The sequence below is a fragment of the Phaethon aethereus genome (assembly GCF_964289735.1).
Source record: "Phaethon aethereus genome assembly, chromosome: 1".
Taxonomy (NCBI): domain Eukaryota; kingdom Metazoa; phylum Chordata; class Aves; order Phaethontiformes; family Phaethontidae; genus Phaethon; species Phaethon aethereus.
In genome coordinates, this window is record NC_138575.1 from 126,840,995 (window position 1) to 126,859,677 (window position 18,683).

General features: G+C 35.2%; 1 protein-coding gene across 1 annotated transcript in view; it reads left to right on the forward strand.

The window, feature by feature from the left end:
- CFAP47 (cilia and flagella associated protein 47) overlaps positions 1-18,683 on the forward strand; it is a gene marked incomplete at its 5' end in the record, with an annotated part of 409,359 nt that overhangs the window by 236,118 nt on the left and 154,558 nt on the right. Inside the window, 2 exons of the mRNA XM_082014136.1 lie at positions 57-168; positions 9,648-9,785. Coding sequence (XP_081870262.1) covers positions 57-168; positions 9,648-9,785 — 250 coding nt within the window. The remainder of the gene's footprint in view (positions 1-56; positions 169-9,647; positions 9,786-18,683) is intronic.

Genomic DNA, 18,683 nt, shown 5'->3' on the forward strand with positions numbered 1-18,683 from the left:
TTGCGATAGTAACTTGCTTTTGATGATTTTTCCTCTTTGTGAATTCTCTTGACCAGGTATCTTCAGATCTTTCAATGGTGGGTGGTGCACCTGTTATTACTGTAGAACCTGATGACACAGTTGCTTATACTTTGAGTGTATCTCCATGGAGACGAGGAATCTTTCAAGGTACAGTGTAGAACTCAAATATATAAAATCCCTATAAATTAACAGATTTAGTCTGTTTACATTTAATGCTTACATTCCTATTCAACATAACCTTTCTTCTGGAAGTAAAGCTGTAATTATTGGTGACGGTGGCTTTTAAGCTGGCTCATATTTTAATTTATAAAGGTATATTACTGCTAAATATGTGGTCAGGTCCTTCAAAAATGCCAGCATATGTGCAACGTTATGCATTTAATTGGTCCCATGAAAACTGATTAAATAGGAATTAATGTTTTTGAATTATCAGCAAGTTCTTGGGTCTAAATTTAATTTTCCAAAACCTATTGAATAGCTGTAGTTTTCTTAGCACTACTAGAACCAAAGATTTAAAGGCAGAGGCCCGAATTTGATTCTTTCCCTTGATTAAAGTTCAATTTTTTGCCACAAGGTAAAAGAGTACACACATAGAATTTAGTGAACCTGATTCCTTCTTGAGATTATGTAGAGGCTAGGGATATCTAAAATTGACTGCAAATAATTTGCATCAGTCCATGTTTACACTGGTTTTCTAATGATACAATAGCAAGACTCTTACTTGTTTTAACTAACATCAGCATGTCATATTTAATGTTTTATCCTGAAAAGAATTGTTTTAAATTACTATTTTTTTAACAATTCAGATTTTGTAATTTTCAAATGCTTAGTAATAATTCTACAATTCCATGGTGCTCATTCTTTACTTCATAATATGAAATGCACTATTGTGAGAATGAAGCTGTACAGTCTGTCTTTTTCTTCCTCATAGAGTAGCTATTGTAGTAACTCTCAGCAGAGTAAGGCACAAGAGTGTGTTCGGGAGGGAATTATGGGAACAGAAGAGACTGTCTTAAAGTAACTGAATAGCACTCAGGAAACCTAAATTTGAACAACTTCTTAAACTAAAGCATTGCTGATATTAAATAAATCTCTTAGTCCAAAATGCTTAGTGTATAGTTTTGATTTTGTGGGTTCCTAACTCCAAACACTTGATTCTGCTGCCTTCTCAGACAATTGAGATTAATGACAGCTGTTTTCTCAACATTAAAAAGCTATTAAGACTTGTCCCTGAGGATGCCAAACTACTTTGCTCTTTTGGCCATTTTGGTTTTGGTATCTGATGTGTAAAATGTAAGTCATAATGCCATCTCAATTCACAGGTCATTTGTGAAGAGGAATTAATACTTGTAACAAAGCGTAACCTAGTGCCACGGGAAGACTTCAGTCCCTTCTTGCTAAATCTGTAGCCCTGAGACAAAATTCCATTTCTATGAATAGGAGTCAGCTTTCAGTGAAATTTGTTAAGCATCAAAAATGTTCACCAGGAAATATTAAGGATATTTAACTTATGCCTTCTTTCAGGCTTTAAAGATTTAGGAATATTCTCTTATTCTGGCTTAGAAAATCCCCAATTCTTTTATAGATACTGAAAGCTTCAACAGAAGAGGTTCCAAGGGATCTAACATACATCAAATTAATACCAGGTGGTAAAAGCCATCCCTTCAAAGGGACAGAGATGGCATGTTCAGATCAACGTCTCCTATTTTCTGTCATTCCCCTAACTTCTATTACAATGGTTTACATTATGTTTGGAAGTATTATATGTTCACTGAGTGAGAAAAAGAGAGAAGAGTCAGTCTCTCTAAACCGACAGAAAAGTTAATGGTTCAAAGGCTGGGAAGCCATGTACGATCTTTTTTTCAGAAAACAGTTCATTTATTTTATGCTTTAAAAATAACTTGATAGAAAGCTGAAGTTAGCTTTTGAAAAGAGGCAGACCCCAGTTATGTACCAGCTGCCTCCTGGCTCGATGCTTGCTTTAATCACTGCCGTAGGAAGTCATGTTCATTCTTCCTCCGGAGCAGGGACAGTTTTGGTTATGTCACTGAAATTTCTGCACAGTCTCTAATCATTCAGTGGCTGTAGGAGGGAGAGGGGTAGAAAGAAGAAAGGCCACTGTTGCAGCTTTGAAAGGTGGACGCTGATTTTGCTGTCTGATGTTAGGTGTGATACAAACCTAACTACCAGGTGTCCTATCTAAGGTAACATCAGTTAGGAAGTCCTTACTTTGTGTCCTCAAGGAGAATGGAAGTCTCTCTGTTTCATACTGTGCAAGGCTGAGAAGTCATATTTGTTCCCCAAAGCAGTTTCCAGCTCCTGGGAAACTTTAATGTCAAAGCTGAGATATATCTGCATTTTTGGCACTTTTAATATTTTTCAGCAGCCAGCCTGAAGCTTGAGGATCACAGATTAGATGTATGTGATTCAAGTGGGAATTAATTGGGGCTCAGGAGTCTTAATCCTTTCTAGGTTCAAGATACTGCAGGTAAAGTATAATTTAAACACCCAGAAAGGAAGGTACTCTTTATTCAGTTTGGTGAATTTCTTTAGAGGAAAGGAAATAATCAATGGGGCTGACGTTGAATGGTTGAAAATAAAAAGTGATGCTCAAAAGCTGTCCACAGAGTGAGTTAGTTTTATCCTGTGGGGGAAAAAGAACAACTAGATATCTAGTTGAAGACTCTTGTCATAGTGTCGATGGATGATTTCAAGTTGGAACTCCTTAACTTGTATGTATAAAACTTTGTAGTCTTGGTGTTCTAGTACTTTTTTTGTAATGTTAAAATAAATTATCATAAAAGGACTTTTACCATAGAGATTGTTGTACTGAGGATTGGTCTGCGTTTTTCCTTTGCATTCAAAGTCCTTTTTGTTGCAAAATTATATAGCTGCAAAATTATACTTCTTCTGCTTTCCTTTTTGCTATTTTATGATTGCTAAGCTAAAAATGGACCCAGTTCTTTTCAAAAGTCCATTTGGAAGCATTCCAATAGAGGGCTAATATTATATTGGCTGGTTTGTAGCTCTATGACAGCTTTAACATAGAAATAATAGCTAATAAACATCTCATACAAGATTCTGGCACTAGCTAACATTCTTCAGCAATCTGTTTTCTAAGTAATAGAGCAATTTCCTTTAGGTTTGATAAAGCATCTTCTACATGTTACTTTATCTTTTATCAAACTCTTATTTCTGCTTTGTGCAAAATAGACCAGAATTTTTGTAGAACAGACCAAAGCTTATAATGCTTGAATATTTCTTGTGCAAAAAATTCACACTTATAAGTTAGTTTCCTTTTATCCATAAAATTTTCTAGCTTTTGGAAAGCAGTTTCCTCACAGAATCACAAAGGTTGGAAAGAACCTTCAAGATCATCAAGTCCAACCGTTAACCCAGCACCACCATGCCCACTAAACCATGTCCTGAAGCGCCACATCCACATGTTTTTTGAACACTTCCAGAGATGGTGACTCCACCACCTCCCTGGGCAGCCCGTTCCAATGGTTGACCACCTTCTCGGTGAAGAAATTTTTCCTAACATCCAATCTAAACCTCCCCTGGCGCAACTTGAGGCCATTTCCTCTTGTCCTATCACTAGTTACTTGGGAGAAGAGACCAACACCCACATCGCCACAACCCCCTTTCAGGTAGTTGTAGAGAGCTAATTTAATAATAGAGAGCTAATTCCTAATTTTATGTATCACCTTTCATTTATTTTTAACTATATTTGTGCCAAGCAGGCAGCACTTTTCCATGCTACTTGGAGTTTTTGAAGCTTGCACTGAGGAATAAGAGCAGTATGTTACAGGCCATGGCCTGTCAGACTGCAGCTGTAGGACAATTTTAATGAGATGCTAAAGATCATGCTAATACATTCCAGCCTGTAAATGAGTTGATTAAACCTTTTTGCTTAACAAGTGTTTTCTATTCAACGCTTGTGTGAATTCTGTTTTTTTTTAAAAAAAGTTAATTTCTTTGGTGAAATTCTGCAAATTGATCTACTGATTGCTCTAATTTCAATGGAATCATAAAATCACACATGGGAGGAAAACTGTCTCTGTAGGTTCTTGTAGCCATTGCTATATTGCCAGTACCTGTCCATATTTTTGCTTTAAGCACTTCCTCTTCAACTGCGGTACCCTAACAAATTGAGTCTAATTCATCTGTAATAAAGATAAAGTTAGAAGGATCTTCTGGCTGCTTGATTACTGCGAATGGCTCTGACATACCTTCACTGCTGGATCACTGGAAGTCACTGAAGGGGAGCTGCTCTATTCGTCCATGCCACTGCCTGGCAAGATGATCCCCGGTATACCCTTTCCATCTTTCCTAGTGCAGCTGGAGTTGCATACTCCTGTGAACTTTCGTATCATGGTTTCATTGTCGCATTAAGAACAGACAGAATTAGAAAGAAAATTATTCACCTCTTTATTAAATTCTACAAAACCATATAAGAATGATAGTTGACAGCGGGATTTGCCATTTGCTCATTTCTCCTGTGTATGAGTCTTAAAGCTTACTCTACTTCCTGTTCATTAATGCAGGGAACAATTCATTTAGTGCCAGTATACCAACAAGTAGTGGGATTTGCAGATACTCTTTAGAATTTACAGATACCATCACAGAGATTTTCCTGTGCAAAACAGAGGTTGTAAAGTTTTGTTGTAACCTACAGTAAATATCTTTTTTTTCTCAGTAAAAAAATTTCCAGAAGAAAAGTTTGCCAAAGCTATAGCTTACGTAAACGACACTCATCTTTTTAATTTATCTTATCTCTTCTGTGGAACTTTTCTGAGGCAGCAACTATACATTGATTTCATTGGCCAGAAAAACAAAAGGAAAATGTAAAAAACCCTCCTCCTACTTTAAGATGTAGGCTTAATAAGACCATTTTCGTATATTTAAACCACAAGCCAAACACTTCTATATCTTTTCATATTTGTGTGATGCATTCCGTGGCCCCATAGCCTTCTGTTCTTATTTCTGCTTAAAATATTGGGATATTGTGGGCTTTTATTACCTCTCTGCACCAGGAAATGGTCATGTACAATACATATCTTTCAAATAGTCCATTCAAATTATACAGAAAGGAAAAAGTTGAATATTTCTTGCTTTCTTAATTGGAGTCAGGGATGGACTATTGTAGCGTATAGCCAATGAGTCAGCCTGACGTGTGGTATTGCAATTACAATTTTAATGGGAAATAAAACAGCCTCCTTCCTTTTAAAGACATGCATCTTCTCTGAAGCAATATAAAACTAGGCTTCGGTATTAATATGTGGACTGAAGTTGTATAAAATGTGTAAACACTGGGTGGTAAAGCTAGAAAATTTGCAATGGTGTTTTCACCAAGAAACCTTTTAAAGTAATGTTCTATCAGCAAAAAGAAAACCTCCACAATTTATGTAATTTTCAATTATTCATTTTCAGTATAATTCTAGGAATACTTGTATTGTTGCTTTGGCAAGTGTAGTATTTTATATATACGCCAAAGGACAGCTGAGAAGAGGAGTGGTATTTTCTGAAATACTTAATGGTGGCATAATCCTGTGGCCAACTGAATCGGTGGGAACTGACATCCCTTGTTATATAATGTATGACACACAAGTCAGGACTGAGCAGCTAGATGCAATAAAAACACCCAAACACTGGGGACTGTTACGCATGAACAAATGATCATTTATCAGTTGCTCTGCAGCATCAATAAGGTAACATAAGATACTGCTGCCTTTGCTGCCTTTGCTTAAGACAGCGTAAGCAACAGTGGGTTCTGTAGGATGACAGTGTGTTCACAGCCGAGACTAAAATGTATCAAAGCCCTTTCATAACATAGGAGCCGAGCTCAGCAGAACCTTATGAAAAACAGTAAACCTGCTTTGTTATTTTAAATGTGTCATTTTTGATGCAGTGTTTCTGCACATTTCCAGTGTATTTTTTGTTATTTCATAGAGTGCTAAGGACTTTTTATTACTCTTCATTTTTAGAAGTCTTTACCCCATCCTGCAAAACATCTTTTGATTGGAATTTGTTGTAGCCCATAATTTGGATAAATTAATGTATTTATGTATCATCAGTTATCTTAATCTTCAATAGTGGTCATTGAATTGCAACATTCATGCCCGAACCAGGAGAGTATTCTGCTTAGGAATAGTTCCTAGGTAAATATTCTGCCTTAGTTTAAAGACTCAAGTCATGCAGAGCAAACTATATACTAAGTTTCCTCACTGATAAGGATTCTGCATTGTATATTTGACTTGAAATTAATCCACTATTTTTTTTGTTATTTGCAGTTCTTGCCAGCAATGATTTTCTTTTTTCCCCCAATAAAAAATTTAAATAGCTTTGAGCCAGTTGTAGATGCTTTCATGCCCATGAAAATTATGAAAGACAATTTATGAATATTTTAAGATCAAGCAGATAAACTGCGTTTAAATATTTATGCCATCTGTAGTAAAATTGATTATTTTTTATTGAAGTACTTTGACAGATTTAATTGAGCACCTTGCAGAGATCTGAATATATTACAACAATCCGGTCACCTTTGTCGATCAAGATTTTAACCTCATTGTTATTAATTCTGTTTGTTTGAGATCAGTTTTCCATAAAGAAGGATAACTCACTGTCAGCAATTATAGTGCAATTCTTCACCGATTTTTTGATCCTGCGATTGCCTGATTATCAGCACAGTGGATTAGCAATTCAAGTAGTTTTTAGTTACCATAGTTCTTCCACTTAAAATAATCTTGAGCAGTCGCAATTTACAGTTCTGGAACTTTTCAAGCATTCCAAGATTTTCTGCAAATAAAAATTAATTATTCAGAGTTCTTCAGTGAATAATTTTGATGCTTTTGAGAGCATGTTTTGTGCAGAACCATAAAAGTTAGTTTGTTTTACCATCCTCCTACTTACTGATGAAATAAAAATTTTTAAACTGTGAACACTTATCTTCTGTCCCTCTTCCTCTCACACATACATATGCACAATACAATATTCTGAAATACAGACAATTGGTAAAGAAAACCATCCATTGTCATTGGAAGCAAGGACTGTAAGGAAAAATTACTTACATTTTAAAATGAACTGTAAAAAAATATTCTCTACTGTAAGGAGGCTTTAAAATTTATGAATTTAGTGATTTTCAGCAGTTAGTCAAGTATTTTTAATCAAGTTTAAAGTTATAATTTTGCATTTTTTTAACTCATTTTCTTATAATAGTCGACGTCTTTCAAGTATATTGATGGTTAGGGTGGTATTTTAAATTAATGAAGTCTTTCTCTTGCACTTTGCTTCTCTCTAAAATTGTGCTGCGATAGACCAAAATTATACTAGGATTATATGTTGATACATAAAATCCGATTAATTAGTCAGTATTTATCTTAAGATCCATTAGCTATTAGTGCCATCAAATATGTCCTCCTACATCAATATTTATGTATCTTGAGCATTCCTCTGAATCCATTCCCATTCATAACCCCATAATGTTGGGGGTTTTTTATTGTACTTGCACATCTACCTTCTCTTTGAAGAGTCTTAAAAAAATACGCAATAATTTTCTGAAATTACAATCACTGTCCTGCTTAATTGGACACAATTTCTGGGTTCTGTAGTGTGATTAATTATAGGAATTTTAAAAAATTTTCTATTTAATTTTTTTCTTTAATTATTTATGTTTATTATTTTATTTGTATTGTTATAGATTCTTCTCAGCAGAGGGTAGAAAATCTGGGATTCTAATATTTCTTAATTTAAAATTATATAATTCCTTTCTCTGGATTTAAGTATATGCCTGTTTCCATTTTTTTGGTTTTGTTCTGAACTTTGGTGTTTTATACCTGTTCTACCCAGTTGCTGTCTTTCAGAGAAAAAGAGACAGTGGCAATGTGAAGATGATAAACCTTGCTTCCCTGTAACAATTTCATGTAATCCTTCTTAGCAGAAATAATTCATCAGTGTTTGTCACGTTGAAATTACCACCTTGTGTAGCCAGCATTGAGCATATAATGAACAAATTTTGCTTTTCCAAGACTTCCTGGTAGCATTTGACTTTTTATCTATGTTTTATTTGCCTCTTTTTTTTTTTCTTTTTTCTTTTAAGAGTAACATCCTTCTAGCATAATATAATTATCAAAACTAACTGTGAGGCCATTTTATTAATATCGATCCCTCCTGAAATGAAACGAAACTAGAATGCTTAGAAGCATGAATGCAGCCTTCTGCAGAAGACTGTGATTAAGGGAAGAAAGTTAAGCCTCGAGGCCTGTAAATGAGATGGGTATGTACAGGTACGTGTACGGGACGCTTGATCAGCTCCTGGCAGCTAAAGTCAGGGCGGCTTCCTGGGCCAGTTGTTGTGACCAGCGTGGTGCGGTCTCTCGCCGTCACTGCTGCTCCCTTTTCCAGGTCCCATGTGAGCCTTGCTATTTAGCTTTAGCTATTGCCGCTAGTGAGATGCCAAATTCAGCTACTCAGGGAGCACAGCACATCCTCGCTGCCGCGTGATCTGTTACCACACATCTATCCCACTCCAAGCTGGAGAAACAAAAAATACCATTAAATATAGGTATTTTCAAATCAAGTTGTTCTGGGACTCTCATAAAATTATATTAATTCTCCATTTCAAATTAAAAAAGCTCCACTATGAATCATTTTCCCAAACCCTGAATAGAACACAGTTACATGAGTTCCCTTTGGGAGACCATTTCACATAAATTCCAATGATCTTGAATGGGGAAATTTTTTACTGTATAGTATCATAAAATGTCACCTCCTCAAAGTAGTTTTTCATTGTACATATGAGGCAAGAATTAAACCTGCAACATATATTATTTCAGCTTTTAAACTCTCCAGAATGTATTGAAATATTGAGGGATAGTCATTTAGATAAGATAGTAATGATACTTAGTATTTCCAAAAATTTGTGTTGATTTAAAATTCTTAGTCAGAGGCACATAATGCAAGAAACAAAACCTGCTTATTTCAAGCCGGTATATCAAATCTTCCAGAATAACATTGAAGTTATTTAAAGGAACCATGTACATACTAGTTTTTTTAATTTAGATTTTATATTATCAAATAGAACTCTGACAATTTAAAAATCCTGATTTAACAATCTCTATGTATTTTATCTTCCCTAAGTACGTGATTACAACTTAACATAAAATACAAAAATGCATCAAAGGAATATTTTAACTATTACATTTATTATTGTATAACACTACAATGAGACACTGTGTTTTAAAAAAACCCCACAGAAATAATCAAGACTATGCATAGAAAATTGTGCTGGAAAGAAAGATACTAGTATTGTCCGCCATATTTTATAATTTTTAAAAAAGGGGTTTGCTTGTATTTCTTGTTACTGATCTTTTCAGGTGCCTATTACTGATGTGTTCAGGTAAGTAGAAAAACACTTTTGGGAGAAAAAATGGTTAATTTCCTTGGACTCACTCAAGATGTATTTTTTATTACCATAAATTGTAATTGGATGGCTGACACCTGCAGTGGAAGTTTTGCTTCATTTTTTATTAGTTTTGAACTAAGGAAATACTCCTACATGTCTGGCATGTCTGTTTTATAAAGCTAATGCCCTGGATAATATAACACCTGGTATCTATTTGTTTTAGGTGTAATTTCATTTGTTGCTGAAGATGAAGACCAACAGCAGTCTCGACATAACAGCTTACCAGAGAAGACAGATGGTGAACAGGCCCTTCAGAAATTGTCAACAGAGACACCACAAACCGTTGATGCAGCAAACATGGGTATGTGTGTTATTATGGATAAGTTCATTGTCAGTTTGCATAAACTTATATCATAATTTCTTTTTAAATTAAATGTATGTTTCGTATGCCAGGCCACATGCCTGCAAACAGTGTTAAGTCAAATGTATATTCGAGGCATATATGAAAATTCACCTTTCATGATTTTTGAAACATTTTTATGAACTTTTAAGCTGAGCTTGTTTTTTCTTTTTCTCTTTTTTGCAACGATGTCACTGAATGTCATTTGTTGTTGCAGAGGGGCAGCGTTTGTTAAATGCTGTCTTTTAAAAGTATCCAATAATATTACTAACGCTGATGTCAAAGGAGGCCCTTTCTGAAATCCACATCGATCCACTTCATTCCACTGTGGAAAAAATTTTCTTTTAACTGTCAATCATAGATGCTTCTTTCATCAGTTACATTAAAATTGAGAGCAGAAAATTCCAGAATACCTGGTTACTTTCAGATTATAACCTCCTATTTTATTCTAGTTTCTGCATTATTTTTGAGATTTCAAGTGTTCCAGAGGAATACTTTTGTGATTATAAATGTGCACACCAAATAGACAAAAGTAGGGGTTTTTGTTTGTTTTTAAACTAATTTTTCCATTTTCTTCTTTACGTTTGCAAGTAAAGCTTTGCCTATAGAGCTGTGCTTTTTATGCTTTTCCTATGTAATCTGGAATGTATTTAAGTTATCAAATATTATGTTAGATGGATAAAGCATTTTTCTAGCAAGGAAAGCTATCAAGGAAAGTTCTTTCTAACTTGAAAAAAGTGTTGTTTTAGTCAACATTTAGTTTTTAGGAAATTGAGAAGAGCTTGCAGTTGGAGAGCTCTTTGTCTTCTTTATAGTGGTATTTTCACTTCAACAGAATTTATCTAGTTTTAAAGAGAATTAAAAACTAATTTATTATTAACAAATAGTAAATAATTTTAGTTAATCCAATGTGAATATCAGAAAGTCTGTTCTTTTATAGTCTATTAATATCTGTATTTAATAATAAGTAGAGACTCAGAGATTAGTATCCCATGTCTGATATGAAGTGATCCCAAGAATTTACAGTCTGTATAGACAGGACAGAGGCAGGAAGAAGACAGAAGCTCAGAGAATTAAAGTGACTCTCCCTGGTCATACCAGTAGCTTAATGTTGGGGAGTATTAAAAAAAAAAAAAAAAAAAAAATTTTCTTCACAAGCCAGAGCCCCATCAATGGATATATATTGTCACTCTCATCTACCAGATTTGTTACCACATCCTTTTTTGCTAAATATTTTACATGAATTTTGAAACACTTTTTTTTACACAGCTCAGACTCCTGGTGTACATAGCTTTGTGGTGTGCAGTCTGCTTCTTTGTAACAGGTGTAGTTAAAACTAAGAAAAGATAGTAAAATGTTTTCTGTGATTATGAGGCTCTCATGCAAAATTGGATCTTCTAAAACGTTATTTTTGTGCAAGCAGTTGATAGTACAATGTGAGTATAAAATAGAAAAGGAATAGAAATGGAAGAGAATAATGTAGCAGGAAATGGCAACATGCTGTTTTCAAAAGGAGACAGACAATAAACAAAAAGAAAATAAAGTGACCAAAGAACTAAGGTCTTCTGATAGTGCTTATGGTACAGAAGGACTGTTGCAACAGTGGTACAATTATAACAGAAAAGCAAAAGGCAAGTCAGTGCTTGACAAATTGAGGAACAGGGACTTGAGAAGAAGTGTGGAAATATTAAATAGAGGATTTGCAAAGCCAAAGGGAAAAAATGTAAACTAAATCCAAAAAGAAATAAAGACTTTTGCGAGGACAGTAAAGATTCAGTTCTCCTGTCTGGTATGTTTAAGGGGAACACTTAAAGCTAAAGGAGAATGCTTAAAGGCGAGCTAAAAATAGGAGAAAGTCCTTAAAAGGTAGTTACAAAGAAGGAAATAATCAGTATTTAGCTTTCACTGCTTTTCAAGCTTCAAGAAGGTTTCCTTGCATTCTCCTCCTACAGCTAGCTTTTTTATTTGAATTTTCACGTACAGAAACACAGAACTTGGTTGACATTAAAACTCACACAACTCATCATTGTAAGTTTACAGATGAAGGATTTTAACAAAGGTCAAATTAAGGTCATATATGCAGGCAATGCGTAGAGATGAGAATTAGCAGATTTCAAGATGTTAGGAGGAATAAATCATAAAAGAAATATCAAGAGTGATGCCAAGTACAGGGAATATTTGAGATAATTTTCAATTTTCTACTGAAAGCCTGCAAATGTTTGTGAATTTAATTATGCTTCTATTGTCCAAATTAAACACTTCTGCTTATGAGATATTTAGGGTTTGCAAAGTTAGGAATCATCATTCCAAAACTAGTGGAGGCTATGATTGAAAGTAACTGAAAATAGAAGGTTAAGTAAGAAAATAGAAGGTTAAGTGAGTGGATTTCTCAATATGGTCCTTATCACTGATACGAATTGAGGGCATTGTTCTTAAGTAGTAAATTCAATTTAAGTTCACTGTTTGCTTTTATCATTACTGATAAGGCTTTTGCTCAGTTTGGTTCCCCATTAACAATGTGAGACTGGCTGATCTACTTATGCATTTGGAATGTTTTTCAAATATGTTGGTGGGTGATTAGTCTAATAACTTGATGAGAGTGGCCCGGTAATCAGCTCCAACTGAGCTCCCTTTTTCACCGCACACTAATTTACATGGATATAATCTCTCCAGCACACAGGGTCCCATCGGTAGTTGAAGCAATCTGCACAGCTTATTCATATATGCCTGCCTCATGTTACTGCGTCTTTCATTTACCATCTTTCACTGTTTTTGTGCTACTGCAGAGTTATATATCTGTTTTATTGTAAATTGTACTAAGTAAAGTTTCATGACTGCTAGCAGTGGTTAGGGCATCATTAGGATTGCTTTCTAAAGTGGACTTAAAGTAGGACATGAAATGCCTCTTCCCTAATACAGTATCGCTTAATAGGATTTTTTTTCTTCAATAAAGAAGATATACCCTTACAATGCCCATATCCTAGGAACAGCAAGCATCCATCTCACCTTTAAATCAACCAACTACTTCTAGTCATTTCACAGAACATTATCGTCCATCACAACCGTTCATTTGTACTAGACATCTAAAACTTTTACAACTGGGGAAAGTATCTGCTTAAAATGGCTAAATAGAGGTGGAAGTAACAACGTAACAACACGTGATCTAACTTACATGAGAGTAGTAGGCTTTTTCTGAACTTACTTCAGAGAGGAACTGAGAGAATTTTAGCTTTATCCGTCATAGTTTTCTCTTACACCTATATTGTTACTGTAGTTTTTCATAAAAGTTAATTATTCTATGGCTTTTCAGAGTAGAATGACTGATAGATATTTCTGAGATTAGGATTTCTTAATTGCAGGGTGTACCCCACTAGTAGAATGCAAACAACTTGCATTTGACCACAGGCATCATACACTGAAGAAGTGCATCTCAGAGCTGAGGATCCCCAGGGCTAATGTTACTGATCTGGAGTAACAGAAAATAGTGGGCTTCCAATGTAGAGAAACATAACATACAGACTTGAACTGGTAAAGGCCAAAACAGCATGAGGTTGTCCATAGCTGAATACAGTTAGAAAAAAATCTCTAATGATAAACACATGTACACCAAACATTTCTGTCTTGCTGTCACACAGTGAAAATCATTCCTTTTAAACATACTAGAAACTACTACCTTGTTATACACACCTTAACATTCAATATTATCTTCAGGTACACACATATGCATTATGTAGGTATGTATATATTTATTTAACTTTTTTTTCGTGTTCTTTTTTTCTTCAAATTACATTGTAGGTATGACTGTAGAAGAGGATAATTTCTAGAATAGTTTTCATATATTCTTTTCATAATTTCTACGAACATCACTCATTATGCTCTTCCAAAAAGCTAATGATTCAGAAATTTGTCAACTATTTTTTGCTCCTTCAGATGCAGTTAAGAAAAAGCACATTTAGTGCTTGCAGTGAAAATCATTGATACAGCAATCCTTATGACAAGTCCTTTCTATGCTGCCTTATACAAGAAAACAAAAGAAAACCCAAACAGAAAAATGTCTGCAGTGCAGATGTAGTGACAGGGGTGTGCCCCTTTCTAAACTGACATGGGTTTTCAGTTCTTTCCAAAGCATATTTCTGTCGTTCAAGAGAAGAGGTCCTAGGGGTTTTATTCTCATGGGAGCCAAAAGTAAAGAGAGGCTAAGTGGTTGCTAAGACTGAAAGTAGGATGCAGCTGGTCTTTCATATAAGATTTATCTTTAGATATTCCTATATATTAAAGTGCTAAAATCATAACTAAATATTAGTCATTAATAGATATTTGTTTCACAGTCTGACTAAATGCTGTGAAACCTCCTACGCTTAGCAAAATTTCTTCTCAAAGTAGAGGAAATTTTTGTGCTCTACTGAACCACCTTTGGAGAATCACCCTGCGTTGTCCTCTTTGCTGTGTAGCATGTGGGCAATAGGGAAGATGCTTGGCTCAGCTTCTGCTAGACCAGCTCAGCCCTCCTCAGGAGTTTGATCCAGCAGCTCCCCTGTAAAGAAGAGTTGAGCGTGTGAAGTTGGTGCAGGTGCTGCAATGACTAAGACTCGCCCTGCGACTGCAGATCCCCCCGCCTCCTCCAGAATCCCTCGCTCGCTCTCTCTTCAGCAGTGAGCCTCAGCACAGAGCTGGCACTTAAGCAACAGTTTTATGTTTAAATTTAAGTTGAAATGGTTCTGCCAGTGGTGATGTCTCACAGAGCTGAGTGCTACAGATGCAGAATGTTTGTTTGTACAACACAGGGCAATTTTTCATGTGCTGTTGTCTTATTCTGGCTGCCCTAAGCACTGCCTTTATCAAAAGATTATACTTCCCATTGTGTTCTTCTTAGGGAATGCATTTACATTTTTATACCATTGCCAAGTTTTTGAGTTTCTTTGTACTTGAAACGCATAACATCAAAAAAATACACTACTTGTGAATAAGCCATGATAAAAAAGCATAGTCAAAGTGGTTAGGCCAGGCATTCATTTTGGCAAAGCCTGTTGTAATTATCTTTTTGGAGCTAATTTATCCTTCAACCTGGCCTTCAATGACAGCTGACATTTTCTAGTGTGAGTTGTCATTGTACTTCTCATGCTATCTCTCTGACGGTTATGTGTCTTTCCTGTTGTCTTTAAAAAGAACTGTTTCTGAGTGGGTTCACTGAGGAACTGATGCCTTTGAAATGTAATGATACTTGCACATGTGGTCCTCCCGGACTTTCAGGCTTGAAATCAATCCCTGAGAGCTGAACATCTGTAGTAGCTGAAAAAAAATTTCTTTCTTCAAAGAAATAATTTCTTTGTTCTAGCAACTGTTCAAGGTGATTGAGAGGAAAACAGTACTCAGGATGGCGACAGTTTAAAACAAGACTTCGCATTTATTTATGGTAACTTTTTAAAAAGATCTTAAGAACTGAGTATACAGTGATAAATATTAGAATTTATTCAGTATTAATGCAGTAATATGATTAATATGTTAAAGGTATAATTGGTATCTCTCACAAGCATATTTATTTCTGGGATTACTATCTTTCTAACAGAAATATTATTAAAAATCATTTTTAGTTATCTACTTCATAAATTTTCATTGTGTAGTTAAGCTATTTTTCAGTTTAATCTGCACGCTATATGTTAAAGCATATTGTGTTCCACCTTTAGATTAGTTTGTTTTAATTGATTTTCCCTCTCCATGAAAAAACCCCCAAAAACCCCAGAAGAAATATCTAGAGAAAATGATCCCTGTGTAAACTGCATGCATATTTGAAAATGTAAAATACCAACCAGGGCTTGTTTATTTTTTTTATAGCATTTTAGCATTTGCAGCTATACTTATGTTAGTGCATAAAAGCTTTTGGGTATGGTTTAGCGTATGTAGATCATTAAGGATTAGACTGTTTTATCCTTTTTTCCTTTGTCAAAAAGAATGTTCTGTTATTGTTAGCTTTCTCAGTAGGTGCCCTTCTGCAGTACTGCAGTCTGCTAAGTGTTACGCATTTCCCTGTGCCCTTTTGAGACTCAGAACAGCTTGATTCCCCTAATAAACTAACATGTTGTTTTGAAACAATTCAGATGTAGCAATGCTTCAAGGACCTATGGCCCACATGGAATTTTGTGGGGCATGGTATATGTGCAATTAAAAATCTGTGCAAACGAAGCATGGTAGCCCATTTAAAATTAATAACAAAAGCAATCTGTAATTGCTCACAGTGTAAGGCTGCTGGTGAACTTTAGGTTACATCTCCCTCATGCAGCAGGTGTTTTAATATTGCTGTGCTGAGAAGGCTAGTAATACTGCATCTGCCCTAACCACAGATAAGTCACTCCATTTGTAAACCTGTGCATCTCTATATTTTTGGATGCCATAGCATGTAGGATTGCATTTGCATATAAACAGATTAAATTTTCTTACCTAATTAAAAATGTCTGTGATAGGCATTTTGCTTGTTCTGATAGTCTGTATAAACAGTAAACTATATTACTGAGAAACACATTAATTCTATCATGTCTGACAGATCTCTAATATTTGTGTATATAAGGAATTTTGTCAATCAGTAGTGTATTTAACAGACATATTCTGAAAAAAAAATCCTGAGCAAAAATAATGGGTGTTGTTGTCATGGTTACATGGCTAGATGTGCTCTGGACTTTTGTCTGTCCCTCTCAAATTCACCTGTGAAATGACAGGTGTGACTTGCACCTTGCTGAATTGAAACAGTGCAGCAAAACCACGCTTGAATTTCTTCCCCATCTAATCCACCCTCCAGCAACAGGGCTAACGTGATAGGTCCAAGTGTAAACCCTTACTAGTAGTCTATGACAGAACACATTCAGAGTGATATAAAAAATAACGTTTTTGAAACAAGATAGTAAGTGAGCTAGCAACAGAGCAGTAGTTTCTTCACAGTCAATGCCCTTGCTTTTGAGTGTTTGAGATGCTCTTTATCTAGGTCATCATTTTGCTTTTCCTGTGCTTACAGACAATTCTTATTTTACCCTGTAGTAAGTATAGAACTATAAACACACAGAGAGCACATAGTAGTTGTGAAATGATAGTAATGAAACACTAAAATTTGCCAGTTCCTCACAGTCGTATTAAGCATATCTGAGGCAGCAGATAGTGGGATGAGAAGAGGACAGAGAGAAAGCCCCTATCAGTCTCCTCTGAGACTATCTCTGAATAGAGATTCATACTGATTCAATTGCTATGACCTGTGAAAGTATGCACTGAGCATGAAAAAGTCAAACTTTATAGCCTAATACTTGGGACAGTTCATAAGAAGTGGGTTTCAAATCAAATATGTGATTTTTTTACAGTGTCTTGTTTTTTCTTTCTAGTTGAATAATTACTTGAATCTGTTACATGAATCTAAATATTATGACACGTTCAAATTGCAGTAACATCAACATGATTGTCTAAGAGCAATTGCTTAGAATATCCTATTGCTTAAGGCTGAGAACAAATTCCTTCAAGATGTATGTTCAGTCCCTCAAGAAGAGAAAAAAATTGTGAATATATTCTCAGAGCCTGGCAGGGCAATGCAAGAGTAGAGCAAAGTTTTTATATATTTATTTCTTCATGGCAAGTTTCTGAAAGCTAAACAGTTCAGAAATATCAATTAAAACATTAGATTGAGTCAAAATTGTGTTTTTAAGATGACGGACCATATTAATTTCCAGCAGGAGAAAGTAAAACACATTTCTCCATCCAATATATTTTTTTTTTTTTCAGTTTTACCACCAGGATCCCCCCCAACTGTTATTATTATAATTCTATTACAAGTAGTGCTATACTTTCGTAACTAGACAAGTTTGCATCACGTACTGATTATGTGCCTTTGACGCTGTAACCAAGTTGTTCCTGAGGACTATTTGTGACTAGGTAATTTCAGTTGTGTCTGAATTCTCATACATTCAGTTATGAGGTAGGTTTGCCTAACTAACCAGCAAAGAACCACTGTGACATATTTGCTGAGTAGGCAATAGATGCTACTGTCCATTGCAGTGATTTATTTGTTATGGTGTCTACTGTCTCAAAATATTTCCTTTGCCTCTGTGGGCACAGTAAAGTCCTAATTGTTCTTGACATACTTATGAAATTATAAATATTAGTGAAGTACTGTTTCCCGCTGTGGCAAAACACAGATGGCATTTTATACGTTGTTGTCAGAGAGTGAGAGTTATGTGTGTGCAAGAAGCGTAACTGAGAGATTTGGATGCACTTTCAAGGCGTTTATTTCTGTTTATGGCATTTGGCACTTATTTTGTAGTAGAAGTTCCTTTGTGAAATGGATTTTTTTGTTAAGTAGAAAGAAGCTTACCAAGGAACTTTCTTCTCTTGGTATGGTTTTTCCCTGTTTATCTTTCTGTAATATAACTTATTAAACATTCCTACAGAAAATCCAAATATTCACAAGTCACTGCTACTTTCACCCTTTAATATACATTTCGGAAATGAAAAAAAGTTCAGAGTGGGTATATTACTGGTTTGTGTTGATTACGAGTACCAGATAAAACTATCACTGGTAGAAAGAAGGAACAGTTGTCAGAAAAGTTTCAACCATTGCAGTTGAAGACAAGCACATTCAGTTGCTCTGTGATATTAACATTATCACAGTGAGAGTTAACCTGAATTCAGAAGCCCTTGTGACCTTTTAGAGGGGCCTTTAGCAACACTTGATTACTGTAAGAAGCTAAGAATTTCTTCATTCATATTCTATCCTCTGCCCATAGGTCCTCGCTGTTCACTGTAGGTTGATCCAGCGTCTTGCTCTCTCTCAGAAGAAATTACAGGTTAAATTCAGTTAAAAGGCCAGGTGCTATCTATTCATGGTCA